The sequence below is a fragment of the Grampus griseus genome (genome assembly GCF_964374135.1).
Source record: "Grampus griseus genome assembly, chromosome: 10".
Lineage (NCBI taxonomy): Eukaryota > Metazoa > Chordata > Mammalia > Artiodactyla > Delphinidae > Grampus > Grampus griseus.
The window spans coordinates 80,710,670-80,735,132 of NC_139004.1; the positions used below are offsets into that span (position 1 = coordinate 80,710,670).

The 24,463-nt window shown below is 41.4% G+C and overlaps 1 protein-coding gene across 4 annotated transcripts in view; it reads left to right on the forward strand.

Annotated features, from left to right (window-relative positions):
* Window positions 1–24,463, forward strand: part of SLC25A26 (solute carrier family 25 member 26) — a 140,785-nt gene that overhangs the window by 115,638 nt on the left and 684 nt on the right. For all 4 annotated transcript variants that reach the window (XM_082662606.1, XM_082662607.1, XM_082662609.1 and 1 more), the window contains 3 exons: window positions 14,059–14,128; window positions 19,436–19,500; window positions 20,546–20,619. In XM_082662606.1, coding sequence (XP_082518732.1) covers window positions 14,059–14,128; window positions 19,436–19,500; window positions 20,546–20,619 — 209 coding nt within the window. The remainder of the gene's footprint in view (window positions 1–14,058; window positions 14,129–19,435; window positions 19,501–20,545; window positions 20,620–24,463) is intronic.

The following is a 24,463-nucleotide window of genomic DNA, read 5'->3' on the forward strand; positions in this document are numbered from 1 at the left end:
TTAGTTATGCACTTATTGACGCCCAAATACTTATAAAAAGCACGTTGTGTGTTGAGCAGATATATGCCAGGCACTGTGCTGAGGAGTATATTATATATTCCTTGGCATCTTATTCACGTGACGTACAACTCAGAGAGACAGGTCCTGTTGTCTTCCCCATTAAAACAGGGAAACCAGGGCTCAGAGAGATTGTCTTCCATCTGCCAAACTAAGTCCTCAGTTTTCTGTCCAGTACCCTTTTACTGTATTAACATTGTTTTTATTACTACAGTCATGATCATTAAGAATCATAATATGTAGCATTTCTCAAAGTTACAGTGTGCCCAGCACTGTGCTAATCACCTTCCATGGATTATCTCCTATTAATCTTCATGGCAATTCTTTGAGGTGGGTGCTCTTACCATCTTCATTTTGCAGATGTGGAAACTGAAGAAGAGTTTGAGTGCCTTGCCCAAGGCCTCAGGAACACTCAGTGTTAAGGAGTACATCCAGGATTTGAACCCAGACAGTCTGACTCCAGAGTTGATGTCCTTAATTATTTTACACATAACTTTGCACATAGCGTACAATATCTTTAAGAATGTCGTTGCTGTTTCGTATGTTCAAAGGTTGGTAAAAAGTTGAGATGGTTGTATTATATCTAATCAGCTTATTTCAGGCATTTCTGCAAATTGTGTTGATTCTTTAACTTGATGACATAAAACTTAAAAGCCCTGGCTACCATATTTCTTAGACCAGCCTCCCTTCCTCCCCTCCCCCAACCCAGCCCCGGTTCTGCTGTACTTGGGCAAGGGTTAAACAGTGTTTGCTTCAGGAAGGAGTCAGCTCCGAGGGACCGACATGGGGCAGCACAGATAGTTTATGGGGATGAGTGGAGCCAGACTACATTTCCCGCGTGTTTGTGTTTTAATTTCTTGTAGGACTTGGCTTTTTGGAGGAAGAAACTTTGTCTTCTGATCGTTTATATTCTTTGTAGTTCTGACTTTTACACAGCAGGTGTTTATGACTATATACTAATTGTTTGGAGGTTAGCATTCTTTCTTTTTCAAGGTCAAAGCAAAGTTGGGTAGCTGTATACATTAACCGTTTTATTTAAAAGTAGTTTCTTTTAGAAGTATGATGACAGCTCTAACACACAGACGTATTCTCACTGAGCCTTTGGCAAACAATACACGTATTTTGAAAGGATATGATAAAATTTCCTATAAGAATGTCAGATTTGTTCTAGTGTCTGAATATATAGAGAAGTGTAGAGGATTATTAAGAATGCTGCCAGGTCTAAGTAGTTTTGCTTCTAGCCACAAGGTGTTACAAAGTTGCAAAGCAGTAACTAGAAGAAATGCAAACCTTAACCTCAGATGCAATGTTTGAAGCAAAATGAAAATAAAATCAGTTTGGTTATGTAAAATTTTCACATTATGCTGATGATTTTCTAAAATGAAATCATCGCTTTGTAACAGAAATAAGGGGCCAGTGGATTATCATTTCAGTTATAGGACAGTGTATAAAATCAATACATTTTAGAAGTCTTTTAAACAGCCAGTACTTTATAAAAACTATATTTTTATTCAAATTGAAGGGTAACTTGTTTATTGTTGTTGATTCTTATTTTTTAAATTAATTAATTAATTTTTGGCTGCATTGGGTCTTCTTTGCTGCATGCAGGCTTTCTCTAGTTGCAGTGAGCGGGGGCTCCTCTTTGTTGCGGTGCGTGGGCTTCTCATTGTGGTGGCTTCTTTGCGGAGCACAGGCTCTAGGCGCGTGGGCTTCAGTAGTTGTGGCTTGCAGGTTCAGTAGTTGTGGCACACGGGCTTAGTTGGTACGCGGCATGTGGAATCTTCCTGGACCAGGGCTTGAACCCATGTCCCCCACATTGGCAGGCGGATTCTTAATCACTGCGCCACCAGGGAAGTCCTGATTCTTATTTTAATAATAGTTAAAGTGTCTTTTATCACTCCATCCGCAACATTCTCCCATACCTTTAGTATATGAAAAAAATGATAGTAATTTAGAAGGTGCTCATGCTCAGGGTCTCCACTGCATCATTTCATGAGACTGGGACAATCTGGTATCTGCACAGACATGTTTGATCAGAACATAGATTCCTGTGAAGGCATATTAAACATTGAGAAGGGAATGATAACAGAGTAAAAATGATTGTGTGTGATTTTTACTGCACTGTTTGTCCCCTAAATTAAATACAGCATGTCAAGATGGAAGAAAACTCCTAAAAATAAGAGCAAAATATTTTATGTCCAGATCACCAGCAAAGTCAGAGTCTGAGAATGCTGATTAGGATTTTAGCAAAATGTCATTATAATGAAGCAGACATCTTTTTTAACAATTTAAAAAATATGAGGACTTTTGAATTCTTAAAGACAGATGGTTAAAAAGAGATGGCAAAGAAAACTAAGTAAGGAAGGAAGGATGTGTAGCAAAGCCTGACAGGATGGATGGAAAGGGTGTCACTTCTGAGGCTCTGGATCATTCTCCCATCTCCTCCTTTGGACCGGTGTACTCAGCTGCCTGGTGTCCTGCTGTAGTTACAGTTGCGAAGCCAAAGCAGTAACAACACCTAATATGTTCCTTGCAGGTTCCATTACTTTCAACCTAGTTAAGATTTAACCTTGCCTCATGGGTCCCACAGGCTAGTGGGTTAGGGTCCTTTGTCAAAAAACAATAAAATGCACACCAGGATTCCTCCTTTGTCATCTTCTTTTGGATGTTTCTCTTCTGTTTATGCAAGTTTGTGAGCAAAATGAGATAAATATGCTCATTCAGATACAACATTCCTGTGATGAATCAAATTGACTTTTTTTGGCTGAGACAAAGTGTGAGAAAGGAATTAAACACACTTTATTTTAATCAGATTATCAAACAAATATATATTAAAAGGCACTTTTAATTAATTAATTTATTTTTTAAACATCTTTATTGGAGTATAATTGCTTTACAATGATGTGTTAGTTTCTGCTTTATAACAAAGTGAATCAGTTATATATATACATATGTTCCCATATCTCTTCCATCTTGCTTCTCCCTCCCTCCTACCCTCCCTATCCCACCCCTCTAGGTGGTCACAAAGCACTGAGCTGATCTCCCTGTGCTATGTGGCTGCTTCCCACTAGCTATTTTACTTCTGGTAGTGTATATATGTCCATGCCATCCTCTCACTTTGTCACAGCTTACCCTTCCCCCTCCCCATATCCTCAAGTCCATTCTCTAGTAGGTCTGTGTCTTTATTCCTGTCTTGCCCCTAGGTTCTTCATGACCTTTTTTTTTTTTTTCTTAGATTCCATATATATGTGTTAGTGTACGGTATTTCATTTTCTCTTTCTGACTTCACTCTGTGTGACAGACTCTAGGTCCATCTACCTCACTACAAATAACTCAATTTCGTTTCTTTTTATGGCTGAGTAATATTCCATTGTGTATATGTGCCACATCTTCTTTATCCATTCATCTGTTGATGGACACTTAGGTTGCTTCCATGTCCTGCCTATTGTAAATAGAGCTGCAATGAACATTTTGGTACATGACTCTTTTTGAATTCTGGTTTTTTCAGTGTATATGCCCAGTAGTGGGATTTCTGGGTCGTATGGTAGTTCTATTTTTAGTTTTTTAAGGAACCTCCATACTGTTCTCCATAGTGGCTGTAACAATTTACATTCCCACCAACAGTGCAAGAGTGTTCCCTTTTCTCCACACCCTCTCCAGCATTTATTGTTTCTAGATTTTTTGATGATGGCCATTCTGACTGGTGTGAGATGATATCTCATTGTAGTTTTGATTTGCATTTCTCTAACGATTAATGATGTTGAGCATTCTTTCATGTGTTTGTTGGCAGTCTGTATATTTTCTTTGGAGAAATGTCTATTTAGGTCTTCTGCCCATTTTTGGATTGGGTTGTTTGTTTTTTTGTTATTGAGCTGCATGAGCTGCTTGTAAATTTTGGAGATTAATCCTTTGTCAGTTGCTTCATTTGCAAATATTTTCTCCCATTCTGAGGGTTGTCTTTTGGTGGTGTTTATGGTTTCCTTTGCTGTGCAAAAGCTTTGAAGTTTCATTAAGTTCCATTTGTGCACTTTTAAAAAATGCCTATAATGATGCCCAGTTCCTTTGGAGATATAAAACTGTGCTAGTATTTGATTTCCAGGAAGCCATGTACAGATTCACACGTAATCTCCTTTAAAAAATGGGGAGAAAAGGAGTTAGCTTTGTTTCTGTTTGTCCTTTAGACCTGCTTCCTGGGTATTCTTGAGTGTTTTTGGTGTCAGTTTAGTATGTCTGGTGTAAATATGCGATAGGATACTGTTAGTGCTGCTCTGGTTTCACTCTTTCATCCCTGGGTGATCCTGGCCCTCCTTCCAGCTGAACCTCAACCAAGCCTTATAACTGTCTCCACCCAGCTCACTAGAAGGCCTTGTCCAGTTAAGTAAATGTTCATCCTTGAGCTGGAACCTGTTGGCTGTTCCTGGTTTATACGGTTCTTTCCTGAGCCACAAAGGACAGTTTGGGATTATGATGTCTGGCCAGTTGATGTTTCCCTCCTTCTCTACACAAGGGTAAAATTATCCAACACTACTTACATTATAGGTATTCATATCGGTTCCAAATATTTGCCTGCCTTCTATGTATAAGGAATTGTGCAAGGCCCTGTGAGACTCCAGAGGTGAAGGTAATGAAGTCCCTATCCTGTTGAATCAGGGGTCAGATGAGCGAGTTTTTGCAGGTTAATGAAAAGAAGTGAGTCCTTATTATACATATTTTTTGGTACTTTTGAGGATAGTGGCTTGTCAGTGTACCTGTTTCTGGATAAATGGAGCTTGTTAGTGTAAGTCCCCCAGTTCTTCCATTTGAACCATTTTTATAAAAATCTTTCAAAAAGATTGTTACATACTTAAACATAGCAAACCAAGTGTGTCTTTCCAGGCAGAAGTATTAAAAGTAATCACACCTTTTCTTGTTGACTTAAAATTTGTATCACGAGCATCAGTTATAATAATAACTGTTACTCAGTTTAGATACCTTTTGCCCCTACCCAAACTAATAAAAGACATCAAACCACAGATCCAGAAAGCTCAGACATCCCTCCAATCAGAATAAATACCTCCCAAATAAAACCTAGGCACACATATCCAAAAATATTACTTTGTAATTGTAAAACCTAAGTATTACTAAGCAGACAGCATTTGAGCCCATCTTACGTTTGCTCAAGAATAAATGAAATTTCTTATATTGGGTTGGCCAAAAAGTTCATTTGGGTTTTTCTGTACCATCTTAAGGAAAAACCCAAAAGAAGTTTTTGGCCAACCCAATATTTACCAGCACAATCATTCATTAAAAAATTTCTTACGAACTCTTATTATCAGTTTAAGAGGAATCAATTTTAGCCCTTTAACCACTTGCGTATATTGCTCTAGCCATGGTAGGGCAGAAGTGAAAGCTTACTTGTGATTCCCAATTGTATTCATTATTCTTTTCATTTTAAAACTTTGCTTTGGAGATCCCATATTTATTTATTTATTTATTTATTTATAAAAATTTATTTTTTAAAACTTTTGCCTGCGTTGGGTCTTCATTGCTGCCTGCGGGCTTTCTCTAGTTGTGGTGAGCGGGGGCTACTCTTTGTTGTGGTGTGTGGGCTTCTCATTGCAGTGGCTTCTCTTGTTGAGGAGCACGGGCTCTAAGCACGCAGGCGTCAGTAGTGCGGGATCTTCCCGGACCAGGGCTTGGACCCGTGTCCCGTGCATTGGCAGGTGGATTCTTAACCACTGCACCACCAGGGAAGTCCTGCAAATCTCTTTTTTTTTTGTGGTACGCGGGCCTCTCACTGTTGTGGCCCCTCCCATTGCGGAGCACAGGCTCCGGACGCGCAGGCCCAGCGGCCATGGCTCACAGGCCCAGTTGCTCCGCGGCATGTGGGATCTTCCCGGACCGGGGCACGAACCTGTGTCCCCTGCATCGGCAGGCGGACTCTCAACCACTGCGTCACCAGGGAAGCCCTGGAGATCTCTTTTTTCAAGTCATGTTTGTATGTAAGTATTTCACAGAGAATTCATTAATGTAAATTATAAATATAATTTTATTATTCAGTTGTGAATTGTTAATTGAATAATAAAATTATAGGCAGCTGTTGCTTTAACTATGTTTTTTTTTTTTGCGGTACGCGGGCCTCTCACTGTTGTGGCCTCTCCCATTGCAGAGCACAGGCTCCGGACGCACAGGCTCAGCGGCCATGGCTCACGGGCCCAGCCGCGGCATGTGGGATCTTCCCAGACCGGGGCATGAACCCGTGTCCCCTGCATCGGCAGGTGGACTCTCAACCACTGCGCCACCAGGGAAGCCCTAACTATGTTTTAAAGTGGATGTGCCAAGGCTATACAATAGCTTGATCACCTACAGTATGGAGGGCAGTTGAGTGAAATTAATCATCTGCTGTCTTTAATGTGTTCTGAAATTCTGGTACTAGACAGACAGCAGTGAGACCTGCACAGAGGATTATCTTTTCTGTTGTGTTAAATGAATTATCATCATTTATTATGATGTCAGTCATGTGGAACTGAGGAGACGATTCAGCACAGATACCTACTAAGGTACCATAAAACTCATGGGGTAAAGTGTTGTAATCTTACACAATTGGAAGCCACCTAACTACTTCTGAGTACGACAACTGAAGAAGTCCCAAAGTTAAGTTTCCCTGCAGTGAAGCCAAAACGCTTATTTTCAATTTGTTGTTCGTTCATAAGACAACCGTGCACATTTGGGTGGGTCTTTTAAAGTAACAAAGCCTTCTCTTCATGCTGTACTTGGAAGACACTTGGCTCAGGCTTGGACTCCTAGCCATTTCCTAGTATTGGGCCTGGTGTTTGCTCTCTGTCCTCTGAATGAATACTGGTGCTAATAGCTGTAACCCTGGCGGGGGTGTGTGTGGAGGAGCCTCGAAAGTACTTCATGCCTTCTTCCTCTGATGGCCCTTGAGCTCTGAGTGAAGAATCACTTGGGAAATTAGAACAATCTGATTGTTTTTGTAGCGCCACCACTAAGTATTCAGGATTCCTCATAATATCCTACTGGATAATAGAAATATCATTAGTTGAAAAATAAATCAGGCCTGATGTTTAAAATTCACACACCTTTAAACAATGTGAATGGTGAAATTCAATTAAGGTCTGTATCTTAGGAGTATTGTACCTATTTTCATTTCCTGTTTTCATCATTATACTTGGGTTATGTAAAATGTCAACAGTAGAGGAGGCTGGGTAAAGGGTGTATGGGACCTCTACTATTTTTGCACATTTTCTGTAAGTCTAAAATGATTTCAAAATGGAATTTTCTCAATAAGCTACTAGAAATCGTTTCCAGTCATCCTATGTTAAGGAAACTTTCCTCAAGAAAAACCGCAAAAGTGAAACTAAGAACATTTCTGACTGCCATTTTCGTTACTTGAAATGTCTCATTTACATGAGATATAAGCAAATGTGCATGGATGCATCTGAAAATTTCATTTTTTATTTGAAAAGAAAATGGAAACAGGACTTGGAATAGTGATAAGTAAGCAAACACCAAGTAAAGTATGGCCGCCTGCTTTTTTTAGTCTTAAAAGCTCTGTCACATCGGTTGAGACCCAACACTGTGGTTCTGCATGTTTGGGCCTCCTTTCTGCCCTCCCCCTGCAGTCATTTACTTGCTTTTACAGGAATGATCATTAGACCTCTGTGGCAATGGAAATACTTATTTAGGTTGAGAAGTTACAGCAATTGAAAAATTTTGGGTGTTGAGACAGGGCCTTAAAAAAAATCCTCCATTCCAAACCCACATGATTTATATATATTTATTGACATCAACATATTTTCTTTAATAACTTGCATATTATATTGTAGCTTCCGTAAAAGTTGAGCTGTGTATCGAGGAAGCTTATAAATGTTGCTTCCATACTATTCTGTCTACAAGGCACATGGCTTTGAGGGGACCATAAAAATCAGCTTCAGTTCCCCCACTTTCGATCTGTGTGACCTCAGGCAAGTTACTTGACAACTCTTAGTACCACCCTACACCTGTGTGTCTGGATAATAATACACACCTTTCAAAATTAAATGAGAAATGTGAAATCTTTTGCATAGTTTCTGGAACATGCTAGGTGCTCAGCAAGTGGTAAGTAATACTGTCAATAGCAGTCATTCATACTGTTGTCTAAACTACATTTTTATTCCATTTTCTAATCTCTTAAATTATTTAAAGCTAATAAACAATAATATTACACTTCCTATGAGTAATCTTTCCTGTCTGTTTTTTGTTTTAACATCTTTATTGGAGTATAATTGCTTTATAATAGTGTGTTAGTTTCTGCTTTATAACATAGTGAATCAGTTATACATATACATATGTTCCCATATCTCTTCCCTCTTGCGTCTCCCTCCCTCCTACCCTCCCTATCCCACCCTTCTAGGTGGTCACAAACCACTGAACTGATCTCCCTGTTCTATGCAGCTGCTTCCCACTAGCTATCTGTTTTACATTTGGTAGTGTATATATGTCCATGCCACTCTCTCACTTCATCCCAGCTTACCCTTCCCCCTCCCCATGTCCTCAAGTACATTCTCTACGTCTGTGTCGTTGTTCCTGTCCTGCCTCTAGGTTCATCAGAACCATTTTTTTTTTTTTTAGATTCCATATATATGTGTAAGCCTATGGTATTTGTTTTTCTCTTTCTGACTTACTTCACTCTGTATGACAGACTCTAGGTCCATCCACCTCACTACAAATAACTCAATTTCATTTCTTTTTATGGCTGAGTAATATTCCATTGTATATATGTGCCACATCTTCTTTATCCATTCAGCTGTTGATGGACACTTAGGTTGCTTCCATGTCCTGCCTATTGTAAATAGAGCTGCAGTGAACTTTGTGGTACATGACTCTTTTTGATTTATGGTTTTCTCAGGGTATATGCCTAGTAGTGGGATTGCTGGGTCGTATGGTAGTTCTATTTTTAGTTTTTCAAGGAACCTCCATACTGTTCTCCATAGTGGCTCTATCAATTTACATTCCCACCAACAGTGCAAGAGGGTTTCCTTTTCTCCACACCCTCTCCAGCATTTATTGTTTGTAGATTTTTTGATGATGGCCGTTCTGATTGGTGTGAGGTGATACCTCATTGTAGTTTTGATTTGCATTTCTCTAATGATAAGTGATGTTGAGCATCCTTTCACGTGTTTGTTGGCAATCTGTATATCTTCTTTGGAGAAATGTGTATTTAGGTCTTCTGCCCATTTTTGTATTGGGTTGTTTGTTTTTTGATATTGAGCTGCATGAGCTGCTTGTAAGTTTTGGAGACTAATCCTTTGTCGGTTGCTTCGTTTGCAAATCTTTTCTCCCATCCTGAGGGTTGTCTTTTCGTCTTGTTTAAGGTTTCCTTTGCTGTGCAAAAGCTTTTAAGTTTCATTAGGTCCCATTTGTTTATTTTTTGTTTTTGTTTCCATTTCTGTAGGAGGTGGATCAAAAAGGATCTTGCTGTGATTTATGTCATAGGGTGTTCTGCCTGTGTTTTCCTCTAAGAGTTTTGTAGTGTCTGGCCTTACATTTAGGCCTTTAATCCATTTGGAGTTTATTTTTGTGTATGGTGTTAAGGAGTGTTCTAAGTTCATTCTTGTACATGTAGGTGTCCAGTTTTCCCAGCACCACTTATTGAAGAGGCAATCTTTTCTCCATTGTATATTCTTGCCTCCTTTATCAAAGATACGTGCGTGGGTTTCTCTCTGGGCTTTCTGTCCTGTTCCATTGATCTATATTTCTGTTTTTTGTGCCAGTACCATACTGTCTTGATTCCTGTAGCTTTGTAGTATAGTCTGAAGTCAGGGAGCCTGATTTCTCTAGCTCCGTTTTTCTTTCTCAAGATTGTTTTTGCTGTTTGGGGTCTTTTGTGTTTCCATACAAATTGTGCAATTTTTTGTTCTAGTTCTGTGAAAAATGCCATTGGTAGTTTGACAGGGATTGCATTGAATCTGTAAATTGCTTTGGGTAGTATAGTCATTTTCAATGTTGATTCTTCCAGTCCAGGAACATGGTATATCTCTTTATCTGTATCGTCTTTAATGTCTTTCATCAGTTTCTTATAGTTTTCTGCATACAGGTCTTTTGTCTCCTTAGGTAGGTTTATTCCTAGGTATTTTATTCTTTTTGTTGCAGTGGTAAATGGGAGTGTTTCCTTAATTTTTTCCTGTCTTTCCAGCCAGTTTTTTGTTGATCACAATCCTCCAGTTCCTCCATATATGTGAACAAGTATGTAATTTCAAAATATTTTCATAATTCATGTACAGTACTTTTTACCAGCCAGTTTTCTTATCATTATCCTTGTTGCTTAATGAATTTAAAGTTGCCCCAAAATGAATCATTTGTAAACAACACTCATCTTTTTAGCTTGGTCTCAGTATTCTTTTTCCGAAGTTCTATATTCAGACAATTCATTATTAAAAAAAATTACAAACCCATATTATTTAAAGCAAGTTGCTTTGGACATTGACGGAGTTTGTTCATTCACTTGGATAATCTAATATCATTCTAGTAAAAGTTACCTGTATTGGAAAGGAAGAAGTAAAACTGTTTATTCACAGACAGATGATCACTGATGTAGAAAATTTGATGGACGCTCCATAGAAGCTACTAGAGCTGATAAATTTAGCAAGGCTGCAGAATACAAGATCAGTATGCAAAAGTCAATTGTATTTCTACATATTAAGCAATCAGAAACTGAAATTTAGAGAAAAAAAAGCAATACCATTTACAATAGCACCAAAACGTATGAAATACTTAGGGATAGAATTGACAATACAAGGGTAAGACCTGTATACTGAAAACTGCAAAACATCGTTGAGAGAGAATAATGGAGCCCCAGGGCTTCCCTGGTGGTCCAGTAGTTAAAAATCCGCCTGCCAGTGCAAGGAACACAGGTTTGCGCCCTGGCCCGGGAAGATCCAACATGCTGCGGAGCAACTAAGCCCTTGTATCACAACTACTGAGCCTGAGCTCTAGAGCCCACAAGCCACAACTACTGAGCCCATGTGCCACAAGTACTGAAGCCTGCGTGCCTAAAGCCCATGCTCCACAACAAGAGAAGCCATGACAATGAGAAGCCCGCTCACCGCAACGAAGAGTAGCCCCCGCTCACCACAGCTAGAGAAAGCCCACGCACAGCAACAAAGACCCAACACAGCCATAAATGAATGAATGAAAATAATGGAGCCCCAAGTAAATGGAGAGATGCACCATGTTTATGGGTCAGAAAACTCAATATTGTTAGCATCTCCGTTCTCTCCAAAGTGATTGATAGATTCATTGCAATTCAAATCAGAATCTCAGCAGGCCGGACTTCCCTGGTGGTGCAGTGGTTAAGAATCCACCTGCCAATGCAGGAGACATGGGTTTGAGCCCTGGTCTAGGAAGATCCCACATGCCGCGGAGCAGCTAAGACCGTGAGCCACACCTACTGAACCTGAGCTCTAGAGCCCACGAGCCACAACTAGTGACCCTGCACGTCTGGAGCCTGTGCTCCGCGACAAGAGAAGCCACCATAGTGAGAAGCCCATGCACAGTGATGAAGAGTAGCCCCCACTCACCCGGCAACTAGAGGAAGCCTGTGCACAGCAACAAAGACCCAACGCAGTGAAAAATAAATAAAAATTAATTAATTAAAAAAATCTCAGCAGGCAGTTTTGCAGGAATTGATAAGCTGATTCTAAAATTCTTACAGAAGTGCGAAGACTCTAGACTAGTCTGAAGGACTTCGACAAAGAAGAAAGTTGGAGAATTAACACTACTTGAACGCAAGATTTATTATAGAGGTGTAGTAGTCAAAAAAGTATTGAATTGGTATCAAGATAGATGTGTAGATTAGAGCAAAATAGAGTCCAGAAATAAATCCACACATATATGGACAATTGATTATTGACAACAGTGAGAAGGCAGTTCATTGCAAAAAGGCTAGTCCTTTCCAATTGCTGGAACAATTACATATCCATGTTTAAAAACAAAACAAAACAAAAGAACTTCAAACCTCTTAGCATACATAAAAATAAACTTAAAAAGGAAGATCTAAATATCAAACCTAAAGACAAAATTTCTAGAAGAAAACATAGATGAAAAATCTTTGTGGTCTGAGTTAGGTAAAGATTTCTTAGATAAGTCACCAAATGCAAGATCTGTAAAAGGATAATTTGCACATCAAAGTTAAATATTCTGTTCTTGGATGGACACTGTTAAGAGTATGAAGAGACAAGCCACAGACTAGGAGAAAAGAATTGCAGGTGACTTATAGCTGGACTATATAAAGAACTGTAAAACTCAATAATTACAAAAACAGACAACCCGATGAAAACGTGCAAAACTTTTGAACAGACACTTCACTAAAGAAAATATATTCTGGATGGTAAAAAAGTACATGAAAAGGAGCTCAGCATCATTAGTCATTAGGGAAATACATATTAAAATCACAATGAAATGCTACTGCATACCAATTAAAATGGTTAAATTTTTAAAATACAATACCAGGTGTGGGAAAGGATGTAAAGAAACTGGAACTGCTCTAAATGTAAAATACGACCACTTTCTAAAACAATTTGGTAGTTTCTTTTTTTTTTTTTAAACATCTTTATTGGGGTATAATTGCTTTACAATGGTGTGTTAGTTTCTGCTTTATAACAAAGTGAATCAGTTATACATGGTAGTTTCTTAAAAAGTATACATCCATATACCTGCCATGTGGTCCAGCTATTTCACTTCTAGGTATTTTCCCAAGAGAAATGAAGGCCTGTGTCCATACGAAAACATGAATATAAATGTTCATAGCAGCTTTATTTGTAATAGCCAAAAACTGGAAAAATCCCAAATGTCTGTCAGTAGGCAAGTATATAAACAAATAATGATACAATGGAATATTACTTAGAAATTAAAAAGGGGTGGCCTATTGATATCCGCACTAACATGAATGAATCATACAGAAATTCTGAAGGAAAAAATTCGAGTTAAAAAAATTAATGTATAATTACAGTTATATAAAATTCTAGAAAAGGCAAACGAATGTAGAGTGACCGATCAGATTGTTTAGGGGTTGGTAAGGAAGGGCAGGAAAGGGGGATGACAAGGGGACCCGAAACTTTTTTGGGATGATGGATATGTTCACTGTCTTAATTATGGTGATGATTTCACATGTATGTCTATCAAAAGTTACCAAATCACGTACTTTAAATACGTGTAGTTTATTGGATATCAGTTATACCTCAATAAAGCTAAAAACAAAAAGAGTGCAGGCTCTGCTGTTAGAAAGCCTGGGTAAAAGAAGGATAATAACAGGACCCAACTCTCAGGGTTGTTGTGAGGACTGTGGGTTTTGATGTATGGTCAGAGATTAGACCAGGGCCTGACTCAGCGCTCTTCACCATTTGATATGACTGTATTTTATTTTCTACTAAATCATAAACTCTCAACAAGCAAGGCACCACGTCTCTGCCATCATTTTGCCTTGTTTGAAACTCAGCACGAGTATTTATTTGTGTAATCCTCAACGTATTACAAAAACAGGGCGAAAAGCATTTTGACGAACTTTACGTGGTTCAATAATAGAATTAGCATCCTTCAAACATGTACAGCATGGGTAAAGCTTGAAAAAAACTGTGGAATTTGGTATACACTGCTCTGGCCTAATTTGTGAATTATGGTATTTATATGTTTAGAATTATATGGGAAATATTTAAAATGTTACCTTGTCTTAAAGATATACCTTTATTTTTATACGTGTATGTAAATGTGTGTATATGTGTGTGTCTATCACACATATTCCCTGAAAATGGTTTCCTTTGGGCACTCCAACGTAGCTGTCACCCTCGTTTCTTTGACTTATTTTAGAATGCAGTTAAGTCCTTGGGAAAATCACTTATGTCATCAGTGAGGAATGCCACCAAAATAGCTTCTCACTTAAGTTCCCATCCCCAGAGCTAACCCACGGGAGGTTCCGATAAATTCAAATATTTAATAACTTGTATTTTTCTTTCTCCTTAAACACAGGCCCTCTGGTCCTGGAGGCAGGATCATGTGGTGGATTCTTGGCAGTCAGCAGTCTGTGGAGCATTTGCAGGTGCAAAGGATTATATTATACTGGGAAAGACCAAAGAGGGGGAGAAAAATGTGAAAATATTAACTGTGCAAAAACAACATTCTTCAGAAATTCCAGATTGTTTGGAAGAAGAGAGTCCCACTAGTTGTTTGAGAAAAGAGAGTGTCTTAGGAAAAAAAAAAAAAACTGCTAAAAAGGTGTCTGCCTGAAAGACAGCCAATTTGTTTTTGACAAATTTTTTTTTATTAAAGCCTTCACTCAGGCCCTTGGATTATCTTAAAGATGATTTAGCAAGGCCTCTGTGGGAAGAGACTGGCTGTGGGTGCAGCTGTCTGCCTTGAGCACTTCTTGGGGGGGTTAGGCGATTTTTGCAGAAGGCAATGATTCACGGTCCATGTGACATGTTTGACAGCGCCGTAGATTAACTGGTGTCAGGAGAGCGGAGGCTGCTCCACAACTTACTGAAGGCTAAACTGCGTGGTGTAGAAAATATGGAGATCTAAACATCTGGGCATTTTCTAGGCATTAAAGAGCAGAGTGACACTATGCAATGTCTATCCATCACTTGGTCATATGCATTTTCCAGTGAGGTTTTAGTGAGAACTCAGAAACTGGAAAGAATTTAAAAAGTAAAAGGTGTAACAGTCTAAAAGAGAAATACATTTTGTTGCAAATAAAGGTGAGTGAGAATTATGGTTGAAATAAATTGAAACGGAAATTTGCCAGAAAATTGTAAACTGCTGGTTTTGATGTGAAGCCAGTAAACTGACAGATATGCGGGCTTAGGATACCAACCTTAGTAGAAAATAATTCGTTTCCAATTTGTTTAATGGTCATTGGGTGGGTTTTTAGTTGTAGTGATTAGGAAAACAGAAAACATACATTTTATAATTAATAATTGGACCCATCTGACTTATAGAATTGATAATCCAAAATAAGACTCTTGCCTCTAGATATGAAGCCAGCTCAGATTGCTTATGACGGGTAATTGTTTCCACATGATCCATAGTCATTAGCTGTGTTAAATGGGGACGTGGTCTTGATTCATTTGCCAGTGGTCAGGAGTCCTTACTCCCCAGTCCCTAAGAAATGTGCGTTTCTGTGGACTCCCTTCTGGGTCCTGGGCACAAAGTGAGCATTCTGGAAATTGAGTCATCCTGGATAAGGAAGGCCGGTTCTTAAAGTTAACACACTATAAAACGTCTGAGTGTTGAAACAAATATATATATTCTCTGGTCCCTTAAGTAGCTAATTCAAAGATTCGCTTGCAAATATGCATTGTTCCTATTAAGGACACGTGCGTTCATTACAATTCCTTTTTCTGAATAATGCTGTGTAATAGGCACTAAGTACTTAGTTTAGTCAGGGGGTGGGAGCCGGGGAGAAACTTGGTATCAGACCCCCACTGTTTGGCGGGATCCTGTGGGCCAGGCTCTTTCCATTCCGGTGGCCCCCCTGAGGATGAGGAGTGCAGCAAGCCACACTGCCCTCCAGGGACAGTGGGGAAGCTGGGATGCGGGGCAGGGAAGGGATTCGCCCAGAGAGCCTCAGGATCCAGTGCTGGCTGACCTGTCTGAATCATACGGCTGTCAAACCTCTCTTCTATCCCCAACTAAAGAACGAGACTTTGGGGCCTTATTGAGCACCCGTTTCCTTACCTGTAGTGCAGAAGCAACCCTCCCTCTGTTAAGGAGTTGTTGCTGGGATAGGTGCGATAATGTGCGTTAGAACTGCATTTACGGAGTTTATTTCAATAAAAACAACCAGCACCCAGGAAATGAAAAGCTGTCATCATCACAGTAATTCATATTCTTAATTGCATAGAAAAAAATAACACATTAATAATAAAGTTATTATATGTAATCATCACCTCTTGTAGGGTGTAGATTTAAAAACTACTCCAAGACAATTATCTTATTTTCTAGCTGAGGTTCTGATAGGAATTTGCCCAAGGTCTGCAGAAAATCCATTGTCAGTACATGTACATGTATTTAACAAAAGATAAAGTAAAATAAATAGATTTCGTGTTTATATCCCTTTTGTTTTGAAATTTTAGTTGGTACAAATGTTGATCCTGAGGAACAAGGTTACTCTTTTAAAACCTTTCTGAAAGATAAACATAATTGGAAAATATTTCAGATTGTGAGAAAGCAACATTCTGTAAGAATTTGCTGCAAGATTGTGCACTGCACAGTATAGAGAAATGACTAATGACTAGTCATCTTGGGCAGCCCCTAAGATCTGACATGCTTACCGGCTGTACTTTCAGACGTTTTTGCCTTACCTGGCCACGGAGGCAGTGATGAAACTTGCCCTATAAACCAGAAATCTGATTTCTCATCCCTGTGTGCTTTTCTAAGTTTAACCTGGTTGAATCATTGTAGACGAACCACTCTCTGGCCATCCTTGGCACTCTTCGGTGCCCATGCTTGCTTTATAAACCACTTGGCACAAATATCCAAAAGTGTCCCTTGAGATTGGAGGTGTTGCTGGCTCGTCATGCTCAGAAATTCCCTTGGCTTCTGGTCAGGGGTTAGATTGGGGGTGGGGAAACGGACTTTGCCAACTTCCCTACTTCAAGTTAACTTCCAAACATAAAACCATCATTCAGTCTTAATAATTATGACATCTGCTACTGTAGGGATATCTGCTACTATAGGAATATCTGCTGTTCTAACGTCCTTTGATTAGTTTCCTGTAATGAACACTTAACTTACATTCTCTAAGAGAGAAGGAGAGAGAGAGATCTCTCCCGCCATGGCTTGAAACTCTAGAATAGGGTTGAGGATTGTTTGGGTAACAAATGACAGGGCTTGATGCAGTCTTTAAAACACAAAGGAAAACTCGTTTTTTGCCGTTGCTGTTGTTGAAGCAGTCCAAGTCTGGACGCTTGTTTGGAGCTCGTCGGTGGAGCTGCTTTTCCTGCTCCCGGCTCATCTGGGGAGGGGAGCCCTTAGGCGGACAGTGCGTGGCAGTGCCGCCCACTACTGCTCCCACCACATTCACAGCTGCTGTCGGAGGTGACAGCTCCATAACTCTCGTAGGAAGGCGGCCCCTTTGTCTGGAGAAGGCGAAGAACCTGCATTTCTTCCCTGAGGACACGTGAGATGTAGTTTCGCTGTAAACGTCTAGTTTCCCCTGAATCTGGTTCTTGAAAGCAGTTAGCCTAACATTCAGTAAAAACCCAACTCTGGTGGAACCCATAGAAAATTGTTTCACATGTGATTTGAGCACTAAAGTAGCCTGCAGTCGCTGTACCAAATAATGATTTCCTGTCTAATGTTAGCATGTTCCTTGTATTTATTACCAGCGGTTTACATTTCCCTTAAGTAAAATGCAGACAATAACTACATTTTAACTGAAAATACAGCTCCCCTCCCCATCATGACCAGTTATTCTATTACATGATCTTCACAAGTCCTTCTTACAGCCTCATAAAAAACATTGTGAGGTCTGTGAATTAAAGCAGTCTTTGATATTTGAAGACATTTAAATCGTCTTATTAATAACTTGCATAAAATAAAGTTTCCATCGTGGTAGTAAAAGTAGGACCTATTTTAGCATATGCATTTTTGTCTAACTTTTCTTCTTATTACTTTCATGAAACAGAAATCACTGGGAGAATATTGGCAGGCATCTACAGTAGAGGAATGGTGAACTTTTGCTAATGGCCCAAATAAGTTCGATTTACAGTATCCAAACTTAGTAGAAAACAAATACTTTTCAACACAGGTGACGTGTGAGAGCCTGAGTGGTCAGACAGGGGACAGATGACGTCCTTGTCAATTTTTAGTTGGTTCAGGTCAGTTTGTAAAGATTTTCAAGTAGGAAAATCGTGTATGCACTTCTGGATTTTAACAACTGGATACATTTGGATTTGTCTTATTCATATATCAAAGTCATCATGTAGTGAAACAGCATTACTTTTGGAGCCAAGGTACACATGACTTTTGAGTCCCACCTCCTTTATGGCAGAGTAAGTGGTTAAAAAAAAGTAAGAGTAGTATTTCAGGACTGGGTCCACAAAATTTTAAAATACTTGCAGTTTAGCAGGTCTCTGAATTTCAGACAACTTTTGAATTGGGAGGAAAGTGTTTCACATATTCATAACTCAGAGGTGGCTAAAATAAAAGGGACTCCAGTATACATGTTTATGGTTTTTACTCGTTAGCCCTAAGATTGCTGTCATTCTGGGTACATCTCTCAAGAAGTCAGCATCATAATAAATGTTACCCAATGGAGGAGGTTCAGTTTAATGATCTTATTTCAGCAACATATTTTAGAAAGATATTGGGCAGAGATCAAATGACCTCCTTGTCCACACGCCGCAAAACTTAGAGGGAGAGGTGTGCTATTTCTGAAGCATCCTTCACACACGTTCTGTTGAGCTCTTAGAAAACTGCTGATTTCACCCTGGCTCACGGAAGCTGAATCTTTAGAAAGCCCTTTTGGGCTCATTATTTCTATCTCCTTTGGGCCTTTTGGGGTTTACGATATATCTTTGTATCGTATTAAATAAAATAATGGGACCATATACTGTGATTTCTGTTAAAAAAGTAGTCCTCCAGTTCCTCTGTCTGTAGACATGGACCCGTTTAAAATATGTGGATTTAAAAAAAATCAGTTTGGCACTCACGGCATTTAAATAAAGAGGACAGGAGAGAAAAGTTAGGAAAGAAGCAGGTAAGGAAGAATGCAGGCTTGAATCAAAATTGACTCTAACAAGATATGGAAGCGAGTTTAGAAATCTTGTTACTCTAACTGGCCTGTTGATCAGAAACCTGCAAATCCAGAAACATTTATACTCTTTTAACCGTAAGAAGCCAACCACTTATATGAAAAATTCCCACACTGATACCCGTGTCTGTTTGCCGGTTTTGCCTCAGAGCAGGAACGACAGCAGCATTTTGGAGTCAGATTAGAGAAGATGGGCCCATGGAAGGCATGGACCCCCTGAGACTCATGGGGCACAGCATGCCTCTCTGAGTGGGAGTCTGAGCACGACACACCCCCGTGTACACAGGTTTGTCTGCTCCTTCACAAAAGAGCAGGCTACATTGTGGGGCCTTGTTTTTTAACTTGCAGGTATAAAACATTATCCCGTCACCTATTCTATATGCAGTCAGACATCACTACAAAGCAGGGGAGTGTGTGGGTAAAGATTTTGCATGTGTGCTTCCTATTCTTGAATCAATCAGGTGGACGTAACGATAAAGCAGTATTTCTGGCAGAGTTACGAGAAATTAATTACAAAATAAAAATGAGAAAATACCGTGTAATGCAGTAAACAGGACCTCACTTGTGTGTTGGGTATTTTTATATGCACAGGTGGATTTGCAGCTGCAGTCACCACGCCTCTGGACGTGGCAAAAACCAGAATCATGTTGGCAAAGGTAAGTGGTAAAATAATGAAGACACAACAGATGCTTGTATCTGTTAGCACTTAGGGCTTACATGTACATAAAGTGAACAAAAGTGGCATAACACCTATAGTTAGCAGCCTTCTGCTGCCTATAGTTTCACTAATGAAACTGCCTTTGGACAAAGCAGTATCCACAGGAATCGCTGTGACTGATGTCTGGGTAGCATTTTACCTTTTTGCAGTCATTTTCACCTGTATTATGTGAACAGGGAGGGCCGGTAGGGCCTCTGCCTGGTGATATGATTTTCAGAGAATCTGTGTTTTTACTGGGGACAGACCCGAGGCTCAGAGCGTTGGCCTGCTTCATGCCATGCAGCAAGCATGAGGCTCTGAACTTATAAGAGTGAAGGCTTATTAAGCCTTCACCAGATGACTTAGGCTAGGACATTTTTCAGAATTGTTAAAAAAGGTCGTTAAGTAAAATTGTTTTTAAAAAACCTGGACCGAGGCTACAGGGAAAGGCATACATATACCTGGACCAAAACAATAAAACCTAAAAAGTCATACCCTTGTGGAAACGTGGAACAAATAAGGGCAGACTCGTAGTACGTAGCTTGATAGGGCAAAGCCTGTTTTAAATTGAACACAGTATTCTTGATTAAGTGTGTTCATTAGCCACTTAGAGAAGTTTCATAATCATTACCATTCACACTGATTATTCCCCATCCTCCTCAGATGAGTTAATACTGCTGTCAGTATCTTCCCTGTTCAATAGTAGTATGTGAATTATCTGGGTTAAGCTCTGCTCATAGGCTGACAGTGAGAGAAGGAACCTGGACAAGCTACTTCTGGTGGGAAATGGGCCAACTCAGTGCTTGCTTATGGGTTCAAGTGTGAGGGCTTCTCGTCTAGTGAGATCCAGAGGTCCTGATTCCCGGGAGACCCCCCAGTCTATCTGGAACTGTGTCCTACAGGAGGGTGGTGGGGAGCCGTGCATCTGAGGGTATCTAGAGCCCGCTGTAAGTTGGTTGGGGAGTTCCGTGAGGTGATGGCTTCTCTTTTGTCTTTCCATGCAGGCCGGCTCCAGCCCTGCAAGTGGGAACGTCCTCTCTGCCCTGCATGGTGTCTGGCGGACACGGGGGCTGTCGGGGTAAGGCTGGGAAGGGAGGCCCCGCCGCCGTCGCCGTCCACCCTCCTTCTCCTTTAGCCCAGCATCGGGAGAACACCCACCCTTCCTTTTGCTTGCCTTGGTTGGGGTATCATTTACTTTTATCGTACAAAACGTTACGTTTGATGTTGCTTACGTGAGATGATATTGCACAGTCGAGTTCACGCAGTGTCGTAGTGGGTGATTCCCATCTCAGTGTTAGATGGCATCCACCTCTGTGGCCTCTGCCAGGTTCTGGATTGCATCACTGAGAAAGCTGGTGTCCAGTTGTGTAAGGCAGGACGCAAGTGACGAGGAAAGCATTGTTAGAAGAAAGCGTTTGTGGTTTGGGGCACTTTTAACTCTTAGTAGTTATCACTTTTAACGTAGCATAGAGCCTGACCCCTCCCTTGCAGCTCACGGCTCTGCATCATCCGCAAAGGTCTGTTCCAAATGCTATTTCAGCATTGCTTTTACAGCATGTCAACCTGTTTAAAGGTTGGGATCTGTAACAGGTAGATGAAATCACGATTCTCTCTGGAATCATCTACCAGGGATTTGCTGAGAGAGCAAAGCGGCAGCCTCCTGTAGGGGACGGTTGAAGGGAGCCTAGTGACAGGGCAGGTGTGAAACAGCATAGCCACGGTGGTGCCACCTCCTCGTCCCGGTGCTGTGTCGATCATTTATTTGACTCTAGTTTTGTGTCCATTTGGCAGGTTTTATTGCAGCTCGTGGACAGTCTGGGGAACATGGGGCAGGTTGGTCAGGCCGCAGGCAAGGGTATTTTGCAGGAGTTAACAAGCCCCATCCTCTATTCAAAACAGGTAACGTTCAATAAATGTGCCAGCTCTCAATGGCTGCTGCTTGCCTGAAGGACAGAGGATTTGGAGACAGGGGCTGGGTTTACCAGAAAGGAGTAACTGAGCCTTGGAGGGCAGGGTGGTAGTTTGTATGTCCTGAGTCAGTGATTTATGGCTAATAGATGATAAGTAAGTAGGAATCTGGTTGCTCAGAGCTGAGGCACTTCGATTTTGACACAGGATCCTCCTTACACAGTGAAATGGTGTGAGAGAAAAAAAAAAAAAAAGCTCTGAAGTAGCAGGGAAAAGATTCTTAGGGCTTCATATAGTGACTGGGCCACACAGAGGTATTGCATGCAGTAGATGTTTTAGGTCATAGAGTCAGACTGCTAAACTTCACTCTTACATGTTTCGATGTAGTTCTTAGAGTCTGTGGCAACTATTGGTCACAGGAAGGCCCTTGACTTTAGCCCTGTGGAGTCCGTGTGGAGCCGCAGCCTGTCCGCCTTTCTCGAAAAAGTGGTGATATCGGGGATGGCATAGTCGGCAGGACCGTGGCCCCAAAAACTTGTGGACAAGGAATTTCCTTGAGTAGATGATTGAAACTAAACCTTTCCTGTCCCAGTGTTGGTGTTACTGGGTGTTATCTAACCAGGCAGTGCCAGAATTAAAGGCAGAGGAAGGGTGTCATCACCATGCTGAGGGCCTATTCCTGTCCCCGCTGTCAGCCCTGAAAAGGTAATCTGGATTTTTGCCAATCTTCCAGAAGCTTCTAAAGTCTTGGGCTCTCATTAGTATGCCCAGTGTGGTCCTTAGCAGAGTATTTCAGGCAGCTAATGACAGCGTTCATTAGCTTCCTGTTAATGTGATAAAAGACAAGTAATTGGACCAGAGAACTGTAAAGAGAAGCAAACAAACAAAGCCTCCTGCAAACGCGCTCAGCTCTTCTGAGCAGTGGTCCTAGGCTTCCCCAGCCGCCTTCTCTGTCGGTTTTCCATGCAGAGCCCCTGTGGGTTCCTGGTGGCCCGGAGACACACCTGCCGGGTTTAACAGAGGATTCAAGCCGCCTCCCCACCTGCAACGGGCTGGTGCTGAGCCGTCGGCGTAAATTAAAGTGGTGACACTTGGGTCTCCCCGTGTTGGTTCACACGGGGAGGGACCACGTTCTGGCACCGATTTGGAAGACGTGCCCTCAGGCAACCGGGTTTCTCTGAAATAAAAATACCGCACGCTCACCGAGCCCAACAGCCCGAAAGCAGATGGGAAGCCTGTTTATCCAGCGTTGCTCCTTCCTCCCTTTCTTCGGCTCATCACCTGGCCTTTTGTTTTTCTCTCCTGTGCCCTTTATGTCCTCACCGCTGCTGCCCTGTGTCCCCCCAAGTGGCGCCCGGCCCTCTGCTGAGCGCCTGACGTTTGTCATCTCTTCCTCGTGCAGTCCTTCCAGTGCAGCCCTGCTCTGTTCCAGTCTTCGCGTCTGCGTTTGGTTGGGGCCCTCACTGTACAAATTACTCTAATGATGTTAACAGACAGTTGTCATCTAGTGAATCCATCAACTGCTTCCATCTGCCCCTCGCGTGGAGCAGCTGAGCTCATTAGCAGCGGGGAGAGGAATGAGACACTGGTTGTAGAAACAAGGCAGGGAGGGAGAGTTCTGTGGCCAGCGTGGTTTCCACAGCTCAGCCCCTGCTGACCCCCACTTCCAGCACTTCTCTTTGTAGGATGGGGGCAGGGAGATGAATTTCTTTCCCGGGCCAGAAGGACACAGTGGCCTCAAAGCAGTAATTTAGGGACCACCTCATGCAAAAACACCTTGCATGATGCTGGGCTGAACAACTTTTTTCCTTCCAAGTGTATTTTGGTCTTCTATAGAATTTTCACGTAGACAAGAAAAAGAGGTTCTCATTTCCTGTAGTATTTTACTTGACGATTTAAATCCTTAGTTAGCTAACTAAACTATGGGCCCCTTAGAAACACTCTCGAGTCCGTTTTCCTCAGAAGTCTTGAGGGCTACACACCGGGCAGTCAGGCTGGCCTCTCCCGGCCGTCACAAAGGAGCCAGCCAGGTGGCTGTGAACTAGGCCACGGGGGTTTCCTTCCTGTCCCTTTCTTGCTATGCCTCCCTTTAGCTGAGCATGGAGATTCCCCAGACTTTCAAGGCTACACAGGCTACTGCTGGCATAACCTCCATGTTTTCAGCTTTCTTCCCTGGATCCGACCCTAAGTCTTTTTAGTTAAGGTCAATCCACTAGTTCTGATTTTGTAATTTTGTTCTCTGCTTACACAAGTGATACTCTTGGTAAAAAAGGTTCAATTGCTACAGAAACACAGGCAAGGGAAGTCTCCTGTACCCCTTGCTCCCCAGAGAAATGAGGATGCATCTCGGCCGTGTTTGTCCAACATGCAGTCACATTACACATACAGCTTTGGGACTTGACTTCTTTTAGAACCTATTTTGTATACGTTCCGTGTTGGTCCCTATGGACGGCCTTATTCAGCGGCACAGCTGTAGCAGCATCTGTGTAACCAGGGAGTAGACTCTTTGCAGTTTTTCTCTTATCAGCACCACCACAATGACCATCTTTGAACAAATACCTGTGCATCGCTCTGGGAGGGTTTTAAAGAATGACCGCCCACTTCACGTCCCCAGTAGCATTGTTCTTTTACTTTGCATTTCTTTGCTTCTTCCAAAGTTGCAACTTTGATGGTAACTGGCTCTCTGTAGGGCTTGGGGCCGGAACCTGTAATGAGGTGCTGCTCCCCTCCCAGCTGGAACCCACTCGCCTTTCTTAGAGGGGAAACCGGGAATCCATGGAGATTCGACTCCTCGCGCCACATCACCTTTGTGGGTCCCTAAGGACAAAATGGGACGGAGTGAGTCACTGGGAGGAGCGGCAGAGTCGTTGGGAAATCTTCCCCAACAGCCAGGGCCCGCCTCAGCCTTCCGGGGAGAGGGTGGCGGGTTGCTGCCCTCCAGCCTTCCCTGGGATTCAGCCCTTTTGACTTCTCTATAAAAAAAAGTCGATTTCATCATCTCTTGAAAGCAAAAA